At 46.8% G+C, this 14,218-nt stretch overlaps 1 protein-coding gene across 1 annotated transcript; it reads right to left on the minus strand.

Annotated features, from left to right (window-relative positions):
• Positions 1 to 1,376: 1,376 nt before the first annotated feature.
• On the minus strand, positions 1,377 to 13,804 carry RPL8 (ribosomal protein L8). Its single transcript, XM_069761636.1, has 6 exons — positions 13,743 to 13,804; positions 11,795 to 11,938; positions 3,667 to 3,808; positions 2,227 to 2,445; positions 1,719 to 1,834; positions 1,377 to 1,576 (listed from the first exon to the last, which is right to left on the minus strand). The coding sequence occupies exons 2-6, from the start codon at positions 11,930 to 11,932 to the stop codon at positions 1,418 to 1,420; spliced, it is 774 nt and encodes a 257-aa protein (XP_069617737.1). The 5' UTR covers positions 11,933 to 11,938; positions 13,743 to 13,804; the 3' UTR covers positions 1,377 to 1,417.
• Between the last annotated feature and the right edge of the window lie 414 nt (positions 13,805 to 14,218).

Genomic DNA, 14,218 nt, shown 5'->3' on the forward strand with positions numbered 1-14,218 from the left:
GTAATATTACAACAAATATAACATATAAATATTGTGGGACAACCAATCGCCATTATATGTACATGTGGCTGTAGATATTGCTGTTACATACATGTTAGGGCGCCCCCTAGAGTTCCTCTTTCAGAACCCACCCCACATATGTAAAAGAATGCAGGTGATCTAACTAAGCATCTGGGACACATTACATAGCTGTTAAAGGGAACCTGTCAACCCCAAAATCGAGAGTGAGCTAAGCCCACCAGCATCAGGGGCTTATTTACAGCATTCTGTAATGCTGTAGATAAGCACCTGATGTATCCTGAAAGATGAGAAAAGGAGGTTAGATTATACTCACCTGGGTGGGCGGTCCGATGGGTGTCACGGTCCGGGGCCTCCCATCTTCATACGATGTCCTCTTCTGGTCTTCAAGCTCCGGCGCAGGCTTACTTTGTCTGCCCTGTTGAGGGCAGAGCAAAGTACTGCAGTGCGCAGGGCAGCCAAAGTACGCCTGCGCCGGAGCTTGAAGACCAGAAGACGACATCGTATGAAGATAGGAGGCCCCGGACTGGACCGCGACACCCATTGGACCGGACCCACCCCTGGGCGAGTATAATCTAACCTTTTTCTTATCTTTTTAGGATACATCGGGGGGGGGGGCTTAGCTCACCCTCGATTTTAGGGGTGACAGGTTGCCTTTAACATGACAGGGGGCAACCAAACAAGTATTGAGCAGCTATATACAAACACAGGAACATTTTTAGTAATAAAGTTTCCCATTAATTCAATTGCTATAAACAGAATTTTAGTCCTGTTCAACCTACGGGTTACATGGATGGGAATATAAAGAAGCTTTCAATTTCTGATAGACAATTTAGTACAGCTGGAAGAATGCAGTAGTTTAGATGGAGATGAAATCAACATTATAAAATTTAAAAAAAAAACAAAAAAAACCTGGTGACAGATTTCCCTTAAGAACGGCAGAGAAACTGATTTCAAAGATTTTACAATACAACAATGATCTTATCACTACAGGACTAGTAAACCTCCCGCTATGTAGTCCTCCATATTCATGAGCTCTGTAGGACCCGTCCCACCATTGATTGACCGCTTTCTGCCTATGCACAGTATAGACAAAGCTGTTAATGACTGGTTTGGGCAGTCCTGCAACAGATAACAGTTGTTTCAAAACTGCAGCTAGCAGCCCAGTGACAAATTGCTGTAATCAGGATCTATGCCCTCACATCATGCGCCTCTCAGATGGCGTAGCAAAAAACTTCTGATAGATTTCCTTTAATATCAAGTAACTCCATAGGCTCTTGTTGATTCCTTTACAGAACTTTCAGCCATTCTAGTGTATTGACAAACAAGGCTTTGTATACAGACACCATAAGACAGAGCATTTTTTAAACAGTTTATTATGTAAATTACACACGAGTTATTAGTTCTCCTTTTCTTGCACTGTCTTTGTACCACGCAGACGACCAGTACGACGAGCAGCAATAAGACCAACTTTGCGACCAGCTGGAGCATCTCTCCTGATTGTTGAAGGCTTACCAATGTGCTGATGGTTACCACCACCGAAGGGATGTTCTACAGGCTGCAGAAAAGGAGAGAACAACAACTAGTTACAAATATACATGTCAGGGTTGTAGACTGTCTGCAGATCCAAGGTCTGCCCCCTGCCATTATGCTCGCTACACCAAAACAAGCACGCAAAAAACCACTATACAAAAACTTACGTTCATAGCCACACCACGGACACGTGGCCAGCAGTTTCTCTTGGCCTTGTACTTGTGGTAGGCACGACCTGCCTTCAGAATAGGTTTGTCAATACGTCCACCTCCAGCAACAACGCCTGCATTTCAAAGAGGTTGGTTAAAGTAGAAGTTGTCTTTTTAATTTATGCTTAAGAATACAATATACAACTTTCACTAAAAGGGATTTCTAGCCTAGGGACAAAAGTCACATTCACACAGTGACTGCACGTGGTGCACTCTCTCAACTTTCTCTTGTGCTAGTAGGTGGTCTTGTGACCGGTTTGCAAACATGCAGTAATGTACCAACTAGACTTCCGCTTGGCTCAAAAAAAAAAAAAAAACAGAAAAAAAATTAATAAGCCAGATAAGTCTAGGTGGCACATACGCATGATTATGTGAGCACCAACTAATACATGGAATTGTGACACCATCAGGCAATCCTGTAAGAGGAAATAGAACCTGGAGGTTATAACTGAACATTAACACCCACCAACAATGGCTCTGTTTGCAGAAGCGATGACCTTCTTAGAGCCAGAAGGCAGCTTCACTCTGGTCTTCTTTGTTTCAGGATTGTGGGAGATGACTGTAGCATAGTTGCCAGATGCACGGGCCAGTTTGCCACGATCGCCTGGTTTCTCCTCTACACAACACACAATGGTTCCTTCAGGCATTGTGCCAACTGGGAGGACATTGCCGATGTTAAGCTGAGCTGAAAGCAGAATTATGATATTAGTTCGTATGCTAGCTTTCAAGCAGACACCTTTCCCCCTAACAGTACAGTTGTGCTACACACTAGACAAGGATACTGCATGAAGTGTGAGTATTTTACAATAACGTCAAGCATATGTATTTTTACGTTCTAGCCGAGTGTGGTTATTGATATTTGCAGTATTTTTTACCTGAAGTGGAGCACAGTAGATGTACAGTACTGGTCAAAAGTTTGGACACACCTGTTCCGTGTCCTTATAATGGGTACATTGTAAATTCAGACTGAAGGCAGCAAAACCATGAAAGAATGTGTTGAACCTTAGACAAACCACCCTGGTACCCAGATGACAGCTTTACAGACCATTGGCATTCTACCAAGCATCTTCATCAGACAGTCACCTGAAGTGGCTTTCCAACAGGAGTTTTTAGGTGTCCTGAGCACCTGTTGGTTGTCCTGGCTTCACTCACGCTGAGATTTAACTCATCCCGACCATCTCAATTGTGTTATCAGGTGATCGTAGAGGCCAACTCCATTCCTCTTCTTAACACATAGCTATAACAGTCTGCAGATGTTTTTCGAGTAATTTCCTGGTACAACACAAATGATGTTCCCACTAAGTGCAAACTAGATGGGATGGCATGTCTGTGCAGAAAGATGTGGTAACCACGCTGGTTAAGTGTGTCTTGATCTTGGAATAAGTCACCAATAAAGCACCCACACAGCATCACACATGCCCCTCCTCCATGCTTCTCAGTGGGCACCACACATACCATCCCCTCACCTTTTCTGCTCCTTAGCAGTTGGTAACCAATATCTCAAAGTCTCATTGATCAAATTACAATACAGTTTCCACTGACTAATGACCAGTCCTTGTGTTTCTTGGCCCAAACAGGTTTCTTCTTTGCAGCAATTCAACCATAATAAAGAGAGGGGGTACTTTGAAAAATCTAAGGTTCAACACAGTCTGGTTGTGTTCCTTTGTGACCTTTTGCTGTCTTTTGTCTGAATCTACACTGCGCACATTCTACTAAGAACATCACTGCATAAACAGGTATGTTTAAGCTTTTGACTGGTACTATATAGACATATTATGTAATCACAATTGGTAGACACATACAAATAAGAGAGGATCAGTGTGAAGATCCAGAAACTGCAACACTAAACTTCTGAAAATATCTGTTTAATCCTTAATGGCGCTCACATTTTAATCAGTCAGCATACCTTTCTTTCCGCAGTAGACAAATTGACCAGTGTGGATTCCCTCAGCTGCAATGAACAGTTCAGTCCTCTTCTTAAATCTGTAGGGGTCTCGGAAGGCGACCTTGGCAAGAGGAGCACCACGGCCAGGATCATGGATAATGTCCTAAAACAACCAAATAAACCTATTACTCTCAAACCAAAGCAGCAGGAATTTCAGGTAGTCGTGTCTAATATGCCAGGAAGATTTTGGTTAGCAACAGTCTTGTATTGTTGATGGTCAATGGAGCCAGGACCTATTAATACAGCAAAAACTCTCCAACATCTCATCTCTGGAAAAAAAACAACCCCCCTAATTTAGATCCGATTTTTTTTTTCTTTTCAATTCCTTTATATACTTGCCATATTCTAAGAAGGGACCAACCTCAAAGACCAAGAAAGATTTCCATAAAAAAGTCTGTAATCTTTGGTATTATGGTCAGAACCAATAAGCAGGAACTAAAAGACATCGAGAACAAAAGAGCTGCACACGAGCTGTGAACCCAAGCACCACAAACAGGCGCTTTCACATGTTGTAAAACGCAAAAACTTTGGTGTAACTGTATGAAATGCCAAAAGGAAAGCCCCTGTCCTCAATATACCCTGACAGAACGCATGTGGTGTTGATAAACACACGGAAAATACTAAAACCCTATGTGTCATATTTGTCTATGCCTATAGTAGATTTTTTTAGTCATATTTGTCTATACCTATGGTAGATTTTACAGTGTGCGGGAAATCAGCGATTCCGCAGAATTAATGAACATGTTGCTTTTTTCCGCGATTCGTTTTTTTCGCGGAAAAAAAAAATCGCAACATTTGCACAAGTTTTGCGGATTACATTGAAATGATTGGGAACCATATGTAAGCATTTTTTTCACGTTTTTATCGCATTTTATAGCAAAAAAAAAACGAAAAATACTGAACGTGTGCACATAGCCTTACAACTCCCTTCTCTATGTACCTGAACTGAGAGAGGGAGGGGGATGTTTTGAGTGAGATAATATTAAGGCTAGGTTCTCATTTCGTTTTCGGGTTAGCGCTAACAGACAGCGTTGCACGGCGAATTTAACGCCGTGCAACGTGTCAGTTAGCGCTCCCATTGTCAGCAATGTTAAAGCGCATTGCTAGTGCGTGCCATTTTCGGCACGCGCTAGCGATGTGCCGTTCTTTTGTGGCGCGCCTCGGACGCTGCTTGCAGCGTCCGAGGCACGCCCAAGGTCCATTCCCCGCTCTCGCAGATCGGGGATCTGCACTAGCGGGGACGTTTAACGCGACTCCTAAAAAGACATTGCGTTAGGGCAATCCGTTTAGCGCTAAGCGCTAGGGGATTGCGCTAACGCAATGAGAACCTAGCCTAATACTGTCTACCTTGAGAATTTATAAACCCTCCTCTCACATCCAGGACCCTAGCAACCACAGAATGCAGAGTAAGTGGACATGCTAGCTGGGGCATATCTTAAGGTACCGTCACACTCAGCAACTTTGCAACGAGAACGACAACGATCTGTGACGTTGCAGCGTCCTGGATTGCGATCTCGTTGTGTTTGACACGCAGCAGCGATCTGGATCCCGCTGTGCCATCGCTGGTCGTCGCTGAAAGTCCAGAACTTTATTTGGTCGCTAGATCGGCGTGTATCGTCATGTTTGACAGCAAAAGCAACGACGCCAGCAACATTTTACATGGAGCGAGAACAATAAGCGAGTCGCCGTTACGTCACTGGATCGCTCCTGCATCGTTCTGCTGTTACAGTGTTTGACGTCTCTACAGCGACGCTGCAGCGATCTAGTTTAGGTCGGATCGTTGTCTATATCGCTGCAGCGTTGCTGAATGTGACTGTACCTTACTGAAGTCAAGCTGCAACATCAGGCTCTCCCATCATCACTTTGGTAAGAATTACGAATAACTGTTTCAAGCTCCGTTTTTTTTATTGGAAAAAGTTCACATTAGTGACAGAAAGTTACTTTCCCAGTTTCATTAAGATCATTTTAGGGATTCAGTCTTTATGCGCCATAATCTTCCATACCTATGCCTAGTGTGTTATCACGGTTGGAAACAGAAAAACGGTTTTGAGCTCCGTTTTTTTTATTGGAATATGTTCATATTAGTACAACAACGTTATCTTCCAAGTTTCATTAGGATCTTTTTAGGGATTCAGTCTTTATGCGCCATAATCTGCCATACCTATGCCTAGTGTGGTATCATGGTTGGAAACGGAAAAACGGTTTAGAGCTCCGTTTTTTTATTGGAATATGTTCATATTAGTACAACAACGTTATCTTCCAAGTTTCATTAAGATCTTTTTAGGGATTCAGTCTTTATGCGCCATATTATTCCATACCTATGCCTAGTGTGTTATCATGGTTGGAAACGGAATAACGGTTTTGAGCTCCGTTTTTTTTTTTGGAATTAGTTCATATTAGTACAACAACGTTATCTTCCAAGTTTCATTAAGATATTTTTTGGGATTCAGTCTTTATGCGCCATAATCTGCCATACCTATGCCTATGGTAGTTTTTTTTCTAAAGTTGAATTTTTTTAATGTATTTTTCCTTTCCACTTCACTCTATTTAAAAATAAATTAGTGGAGGTTAAACTTTAATTGCGTTTTCAACAAGGCAAACCCATACATTTCTATATAGTAACTTTACATTTGAAATAAACACTGAATCCCTAAGAAGATCTTGATGAAACTTTGAAAATAAGTTTGTCATTAATATGAACTTTTTCCAGCAAGAAAAACAGAGCTTAAAAATGTAATTCTGTTTTCAACAATGTTAATTCATACATTCCTATATAATAACTTTACATTTCAAATAAACAGTGAATCCCTAAGTATATCTTTATCGAAAAATTTTGCCTTAAGGTACCTTCACACATTACGATATCGTTAAGGATATCGTTGCAACGTCACGCTTTTTGTGACGTAGCAACGATCCCGCTAACGATCTCATTATTGTGTGACAGCGACCAACGATCAGGCCCCTGCTGGGAGATCGTTGGTCGCTGGGGAATGATCAGGACCTTTTTTTGGTCGCTGATCACCCGCTGTCATCGCTGGATCAGCGTGTGTGACGCCGATCCAGCGATGTGTTTACTTGTAACCAGGGTAAATATCGGGATACTAAGCGCAGGGCCGCTATGGGGGCCAGAAAAATACGGATTACACACGAACCAGCAGTGTGACTTGCGAGAAATACGCAGCGGTGTTCTATCGAAAAGCCGGAAATTAAGTGCAGTGTACAGTAAAATCACTGACAGGTTAGAATAGAATAGGTAAAATAAATGTCTACACATAGTATAGGGATATATATATATATATATATATATATATATATATATATATATATATATATATATATATATATATATATATATATATATATATGGATAGAGATATATATATATATATAACATACATACACACACACTAGATGGTGGCCCGATTCTAACACATCGGGTATTCTAGAATATGCATGTCCACGTAGAATACTGCCTAGAAACGTACTATATTCGCCAGCCCACGAAGTATATTGCCCAGCCCACGTACTATATTGCCCAGCCACGTACTATATTGCCCAGCCACGTACTATATTGCCCAGCCACGTACTATATTGCCCAGCCACGTACTATATTGCCCAGCCACGTACTATATTGCCCAGCCACGTACTATATTGCCCAGCCACGTACTATATTGCCCAGCCACGTACTATATTGCCCAGCCACGTACTATATTGCCCAGCCACGTACTATATTGCCCAGCCACGTAGTATATTGCCCAGTCACGTAGTATATTGCCCAGCCAGGTTTGTCACATTTTAAAAAATAAATATATACTCACCTTTCTGAGGGCCCCTTGTAGTCCACGGCAGCTTCCGGGTCCCAGGGTTGGTATGAGCGCAGGACCTGTGATGACGTTGCGGTCACATGACCCATACCATCTTCCAGATGTGCCTTTTCTGGGGTGGCTGGGGGCAGATGTTTTTAGCCACGGGGGGCCAATAACCATGGACCCTCTCCAGGCTATTAATATCTGCCCTCAGTCACTGGCTTTACCATTCTGGCAGAGAAAATTGCGCGGGAGCCCACGCCAATTTTTTCCGCGATTTAACCCTTTAATTTAATAGCTAGAGCGCCCAAATTTTGCACATACACACTACTAACATTAGTAGTGTGGAATATGCTAAAAGAAAAGGGATATGACATGGTTTACTGTATGTAAACCATGTCTCATATCATGTCGGGTTTGGGAAGGAGAAATGAAAAGCCGGCAATTGAATTACCGGCTTTAAAGCTATCTAGTGCTGTATGAAATAATAATATATATACATATATGTGTCTGACTGACATATATATATAATTGTCTAAGGGTCACTTCCGTCTGTCTGTCCTTCTGTCACGGTTATCCATTTGCTGATTGGTCTCGCCAGCTGCCTGTCATGGCTGCCACAGCCAATCAGCGACGGGCACAGTCCAGGAGAAAACGGCCGCTCCTTACTCCCCGCAGTCAGTGCCTGACGCCCGCATACTCCCCTCCGGTCACCGCTAACACAGGGTTAATGCTGGCGGTAACGGACCGCGTTATGCTGCGGGTAACGCACTCAGTTACCGCCACTATTAAGCCAATGAGTCCCCAACTTTTTACTATTGACGCTGCCTATGCGGCATCAATAGTAAAACATGTAATGTAAAAAATAATAATAATAAAAAAAAACTGCTATACTCACCCTCCGTAGTCGCTCGCGTCGGCCGCCTTCTTCCGTTGCAGGTTCCGGTGGCAAAGATGGTATGGGAGAAGGACCTGCTATGACGTCATGGTCATGTGACTGCGACATCATCACAGGCCCTGCGCGCCTGCGCTAGAAAGTCCTGCCATGACGTCACAGTCACGTGACCGCAACGTCATCACAGGCCCTGCGCTCATACCAACCGTGCGACCGGAAGCTGCCGTGGACTCCAAGGGGCCCTCAGAAAGGTGAGTATATATTTATTTTTTAAAATGTGACAAACCTGGCTGGGCAATATACTACGTGGCTGGGCAATATACTACGTGGGCTGGGCAATATACTACGTGGGCTGGGCAATATACTACGTGGACATGCATATTCTAGAATACCCGATGCGTTAGAATCGGGCCACCATCGTGTGTGTGTGTGTGTGTGTGTGTGTGTGTGTGTGTGTGTGTGTGTGTGTGTGTGTATATGTATGTATATATATATATATATATATATATATACATATACATATATATATATACATATATATATATATATATATATATATATATATATATATATATATATATATATATATATATATATATATATATATATACACACACACACACCTATTCTATGTGTAGACATTTATTTTAGCTATTCTATTGTAAGCTGTCAGTGTGATTTTACTGTACACCGCGCTGAATTTCCGGCTTTTCGATAGAACACCGCTGCGTATTTCTCGCAAGTCACACTGCTGGTCCGTGTGTAATCCGTATTTTTCTGGCCCCCATAGACTTTCATTGATGTAGTTTTTGCGCAATACGGTGACAAGCGCAGCATGCTCTGATTTTCTACGGCCGTAGAAGACCGTATAATACGGATCAGTAAAATACGGCTGATAGGAGCTGGGGCATAGAGAAGCATTGTACCGTATGCAATCCGTATTTTCTGCACCTCTCATACGTCCGTAAAACACGCTAGTGTGAGGCCGGCCTAAGGCAAAATTTTTCGATAAAGATATACTTAGGGATTCACTGTTTATTTGAAATGTAAAGTTATTTTATAGGAATGTATGAATTAACATTGTTGAAAACAATTACATTTTTAAGCTCTGTTTTTCTTGCTGGAAAAAGTTCATATTAATGACAAACTTATTTTCAAAGTTTCATCAAGATCTTCTTAGGCTGGGTTCCCATTGCGTTATGGGAACGCGCTTAACGAACAGCGTTGCACAGCGAAATTAACGCTGTGCAACGCGTCCGTTAGCGCTCCCATTCACGGCAATGGGAACGCGCAGCACTAGCGCGTGCCATGTTCGGCACGCGCTAGCGACGCGCCGGTGTTTCCTGGCGCGCCGCGGACGCTGCTTGCAGCGTCCGAGGCGCGCCCGCGGTCCGTTCCCCGCTCTCGCAGATCGGGGATCTGCGAGAGCGGGGACGTTACCGCGACGCGGCCACAGTAAAAACATTGCGTTAGCGCAACCCGCTAGCGTTAAACGGGTTGCACTAACGCAATGTGACCCTAGCCTTAGGGATTCAGTGTTTATTTCAAATTTAAAGTTACTATATAGAAATGTATGGGTTTGCCTTGTTGAAAACGCAATTAAAGTTTAACCTCCGATAATTTATTTTTAAATAGAGTGAAGTGGAAAGGAAAAATAGATTCAAAAAAATTCAACTTTAGAAAAAAACTACCATAGGCATAGGTATGGCAGATTATGGCGCATAAAGACAGAATCCCTAAAAAGATCTTAATGGAACTTGGAAGATAACGTTGTTGTACTAATATGAACATATTCCAATAAAAAAAACGGAGCTCAAAACCGTTTTTCCGTTTCCAACCGTGATAACACACTAGGCATAGGTATGGCAGAATATGGCGCATAAAGACTGAATCCCTAAAAAGATCTTAATGAAACTTGGAAGATAACGTTGTTGTACTAATATGAACTAATTCCAATAAAAAAAACAGAGCTCAAAACCGTTTTTCCGTTCCCAGCCGTGATAACACTCTAGGCATAGGTATGGCAGAATATGGCACATAAAGACTGAATCCCTAAAAAGATCTTAATGGAACTTGGAAGATAACGTTGTTGTACTAATATGAACATATTCCAATAAAAAAAACGGAGCTCAAAACCGTTATTCCGTTTCCAAAAAATGTAACCCCTACATTCATGTATTGCAACTTTGTCAAATAAATACATATGTAAATAAATTGGTTACTCTGCTTCAAATGGAGTGAAGTGGAAAGGAAAACTAAATTAAGAAATTGAAACGGTAAAAAAAAAATCTAAAATAGGCAGAGGTATAGATGAATACGACTAAAATATCTACCATAGGTATAGGTTAATTTGGCACATAGGGTTTTAGTATGCACCTAAACACACCAAGAGTATAAGTTATGTACTACAGCTGTAGTAGGATGGCAGATCTGGAATGGCCTTCAAAACAAAAATATGAATATTGGCATCCAGTTTTAACATTTATTTGTATTACTAAGCTACTTTACAACTCAACATTTAAACAGTTGGAATATATAAGGAAACTGTACATAATAAGCCTCTCAATATAATGAATTGTGGACTACAGAGTCCTTTGTCCTTACTTTCTCCAATGTTGCAGAACAAACTACCCAGTGTCCATGTGGCACAGACGCAGGCCCCGTCTCCTAGTCTTCAGTAGCCCCGTTTAGCATACTATACGACTTTGTGGAAACCTCAGACAGCGCCCATGGTCGCTCTGCTCCCAACTCATCAGCAGCGCCATGAGCAGCACCATGCCACAGTGTCAAATTGAGGGAAAACTACAGACATGAGAACGCACCTGCACCATATATTAAAGGTTTTCTCTACTACTGGACAATCCCTTAATAGAGGGTCAAAAATAGAAACTCATCTCCTGGACTGGCACCAACCCTAGAATGCATTGCTCATCACTGTATCTCCTGCATGGCTTCCTAGCATTAACATCCGACCAAGGGACAAGTGAGCACTGCAGTCCATCAGCCGCTGGTCACATTGCGCCTCAGCTGCAGACCTAACATGACACCATCTATGGATGGCAGGGATCCAGGCAGGGGACACAGCACTTAATAGAGGAGTGGTACTGATCCAACATGTTCCCACCTTACCTCCCTCAGCTCAGTAGTAAGGTGAATTGGAATCCCCTTTAACATGACTGAAGGTACACTAGGAACACCAGGTCCTAGAAGTGTTTCGTGCAGTGTACACTACTATTCACAGCACTACAGACGGAATACCATAGACAATGATTCACTAACACAAACGTCAAGAATCTCATTCATTCAATTCCCCACTGTAGTCTCTGCAGAGTAACAACAGCCCATCTCATAGCTGGTCCACTTCATCACCCGGTCAGGGAATACTTACTTTTACAATACCCTTGATGTAGCCATGTCTTTCAGCAAAGTCGACAGCCCTGAGCTTTGCGGCACCTTTCCTGTGCTTCACATGAGCTTTGAAAACAGAGCCGGCACCTTTCCTCTGTCCCCTTATTACACGTCCCATTGTGACCTGTTCAACAAAACAAACATTACAGATTAACAAGAAGCAGAAGTCACAATCTAGTAAGGCCGGGAATTGCCCAAACACAGCAGAGCACAGGCAGGCCACCATAGTGCCCGCTTACGGTACTTCTACATGGGGCTGCCAGATTCTCTCCCCAACAAACAAGGGTTAGGCACGCACGTGGAATTCCTATTCCAGGAGAGAAGCGTCCGCCATAAAAAGTAGGAAAACCCACCACGACAGACAAAAAATATGCCCGGGGGGGGCACGGGGCCCGCCAGCACAGCCCCGGGGGGGCACGGGGCCCGCCAGCACAGCCCCGGGGGGGCACGGGGCCCGCCAGCACAGCCCCGGGGGGGCACGGGGCCCGCCAGCACAGCCCCGGGGGGGCACGGGGCCCGCCAGCACAGCCCCGGGGGGGCACGGGGCCCGCCAGCACAGCCCCGGGGGGGCACGGGGCCCGCCAGCACAGCCCCGGGGGGGCACGGGGCCCGCCAGCACAGCCCCGGGGGGGCACGGGGCCCGCCAGCACAGCCCCGGGGGGGCACGGGGCCCGCCAGCACAGCCCCGGGGGGGCACGGGGCCCGCCAGCACAGCCCCGGGGGGGCACGGGGCCCGCCAGCACAGCCCCGGGGGGGCACGGGGCCCGCCAGCACAGCCCCGGGGGGGCACGGGGCCCGCCAGCACAGCCCCGGGGGGGCACGGGGCCCGCCAGCACAGCCCCGGGGGGGCACGGGGCCCGCCAGCACAGCCCCGGGGGGGCACGGGGCCCGCCAGCACAGCCCCGGGGGGGCACGGGGCCCGCCAGCACAGCCCCGGGGGGGCACGGGGCCCGCCAGCACAGCCCCGGGGGGGCACGGGGCCCGCCAGCACAGCCCCGGGGGGGCACGGGGCCCGCCAGCACAGCCCCGGGGGGGCACGGGGCCCGCCAGCACAGCCCCGGGGGGGCACGGGGCCCGCCAGCACAGCCCCGGGGGGGCACGGGGCCCGCCAGCACAGCCCCGGGGGGGCACGGGGCCCGCCAGCACAGCCCCGGGGGGGCACGGGGCCCGCCAGCACAGCCCCGGGGGGGCACGGGGCCCGCCAGCACAGCCCCGGGGGGGCACGGGGCCCGCCAGCACAGCCCCGGGGGGGCACGGGGCCCGCCAGCACAGCCCCGGGGGGGCACGGGGCCCGCCAGCACAGCCCCGGGGGGGCACGGGGCCCGCCAGCACAGCCCCGGGGGGGCACGGGGCCCGCCAGCACAGCCCCGGGGGGGCACGGGGCCCGCCAGCACAGCCCCGGGGGGGCACGGGGCCCGCCAGCACAGCCCCGGGGGGGCACGGGGCCCGCCAGCACAGCCCCGGGGGGCACGGGGCCCGCCAGCACAAGACCCTGTGTCTGCTGGGGTGAGGATGGGTAGATGGCAGCTATGGAGGCACATGGAAACCTGTACCCGACATTCTCCATATGCTGTGAGAGCTGATGCCAGTGTTCTCTGTTATCAGCCGCTGCCTGCCCACCCGTGACTGCAGACACAAAGGACCCGGTCTCATGTGCCGATGGCCTCCTAAAACAGCAGCTGCTCATTTCCCGGGATGGCTCACCACGGGTTAATGTCAGCTTCGCAGGCACAAGCCCCAGCCAGTACACGTCCATCACTACCCCGTCATAACCGACTGTAACAGAATGTCTCATAATCGGCAAATACACCGCCACGGTGCACGGCCGGGCTCCCAGACACTGCTGGCCCGGGGAGAAGAGGACGGCTGGCAGGATGGCTGGGATCCACGAACGATTAGGGACGGGAGACTCGGCTCCATGATCCTACCTGGGCCCGGGCTGTCCGCGAAGAGGAAGTTCTCAGCAGCAGGCGGCCGATTTCTTCCGGAGAACGCGATGACGCAGTGCACGCTGGGAAGTGTCGTCAGAAACTGGAAGGCGCCATGTTTGATTCGGGAAAAGACGACGAGAGACTCTGAGACTGTTCTAATCACGGTTCACTGAACATTCTAGTCATGTCACTACTGCTAGACAGTGAGGTCGGGGGATAGAGTAGGATAGCGGAGTATACAGGAGGATAGCGGAGTATACAGGATAGAGTGGGATAGCGGGAGATACAAAAGGATAGAGGAGGATACAGGAGGATAGTGGGGGATACAGGAGGATAGCGGGGGATAGAGGAGGATAGTGGGGGATACAGGAGGATAGCGGAGTATACAGGATAGAGTGGGATAGCGGGAGATACAAAAGGATAGAGGAGGATACAGGAGGATAGTGGGGGATACAGGAGGATAGCGGGGGATA

The sequence above is a fragment of the Ranitomeya imitator genome, chromosome 3, assembly GCF_032444005.1.
Source record: "Ranitomeya imitator isolate aRanImi1 chromosome 3, aRanImi1.pri, whole genome shotgun sequence".
NCBI lineage: Eukaryota > Metazoa > Chordata > Amphibia > Anura > Dendrobatidae > Ranitomeya > Ranitomeya imitator.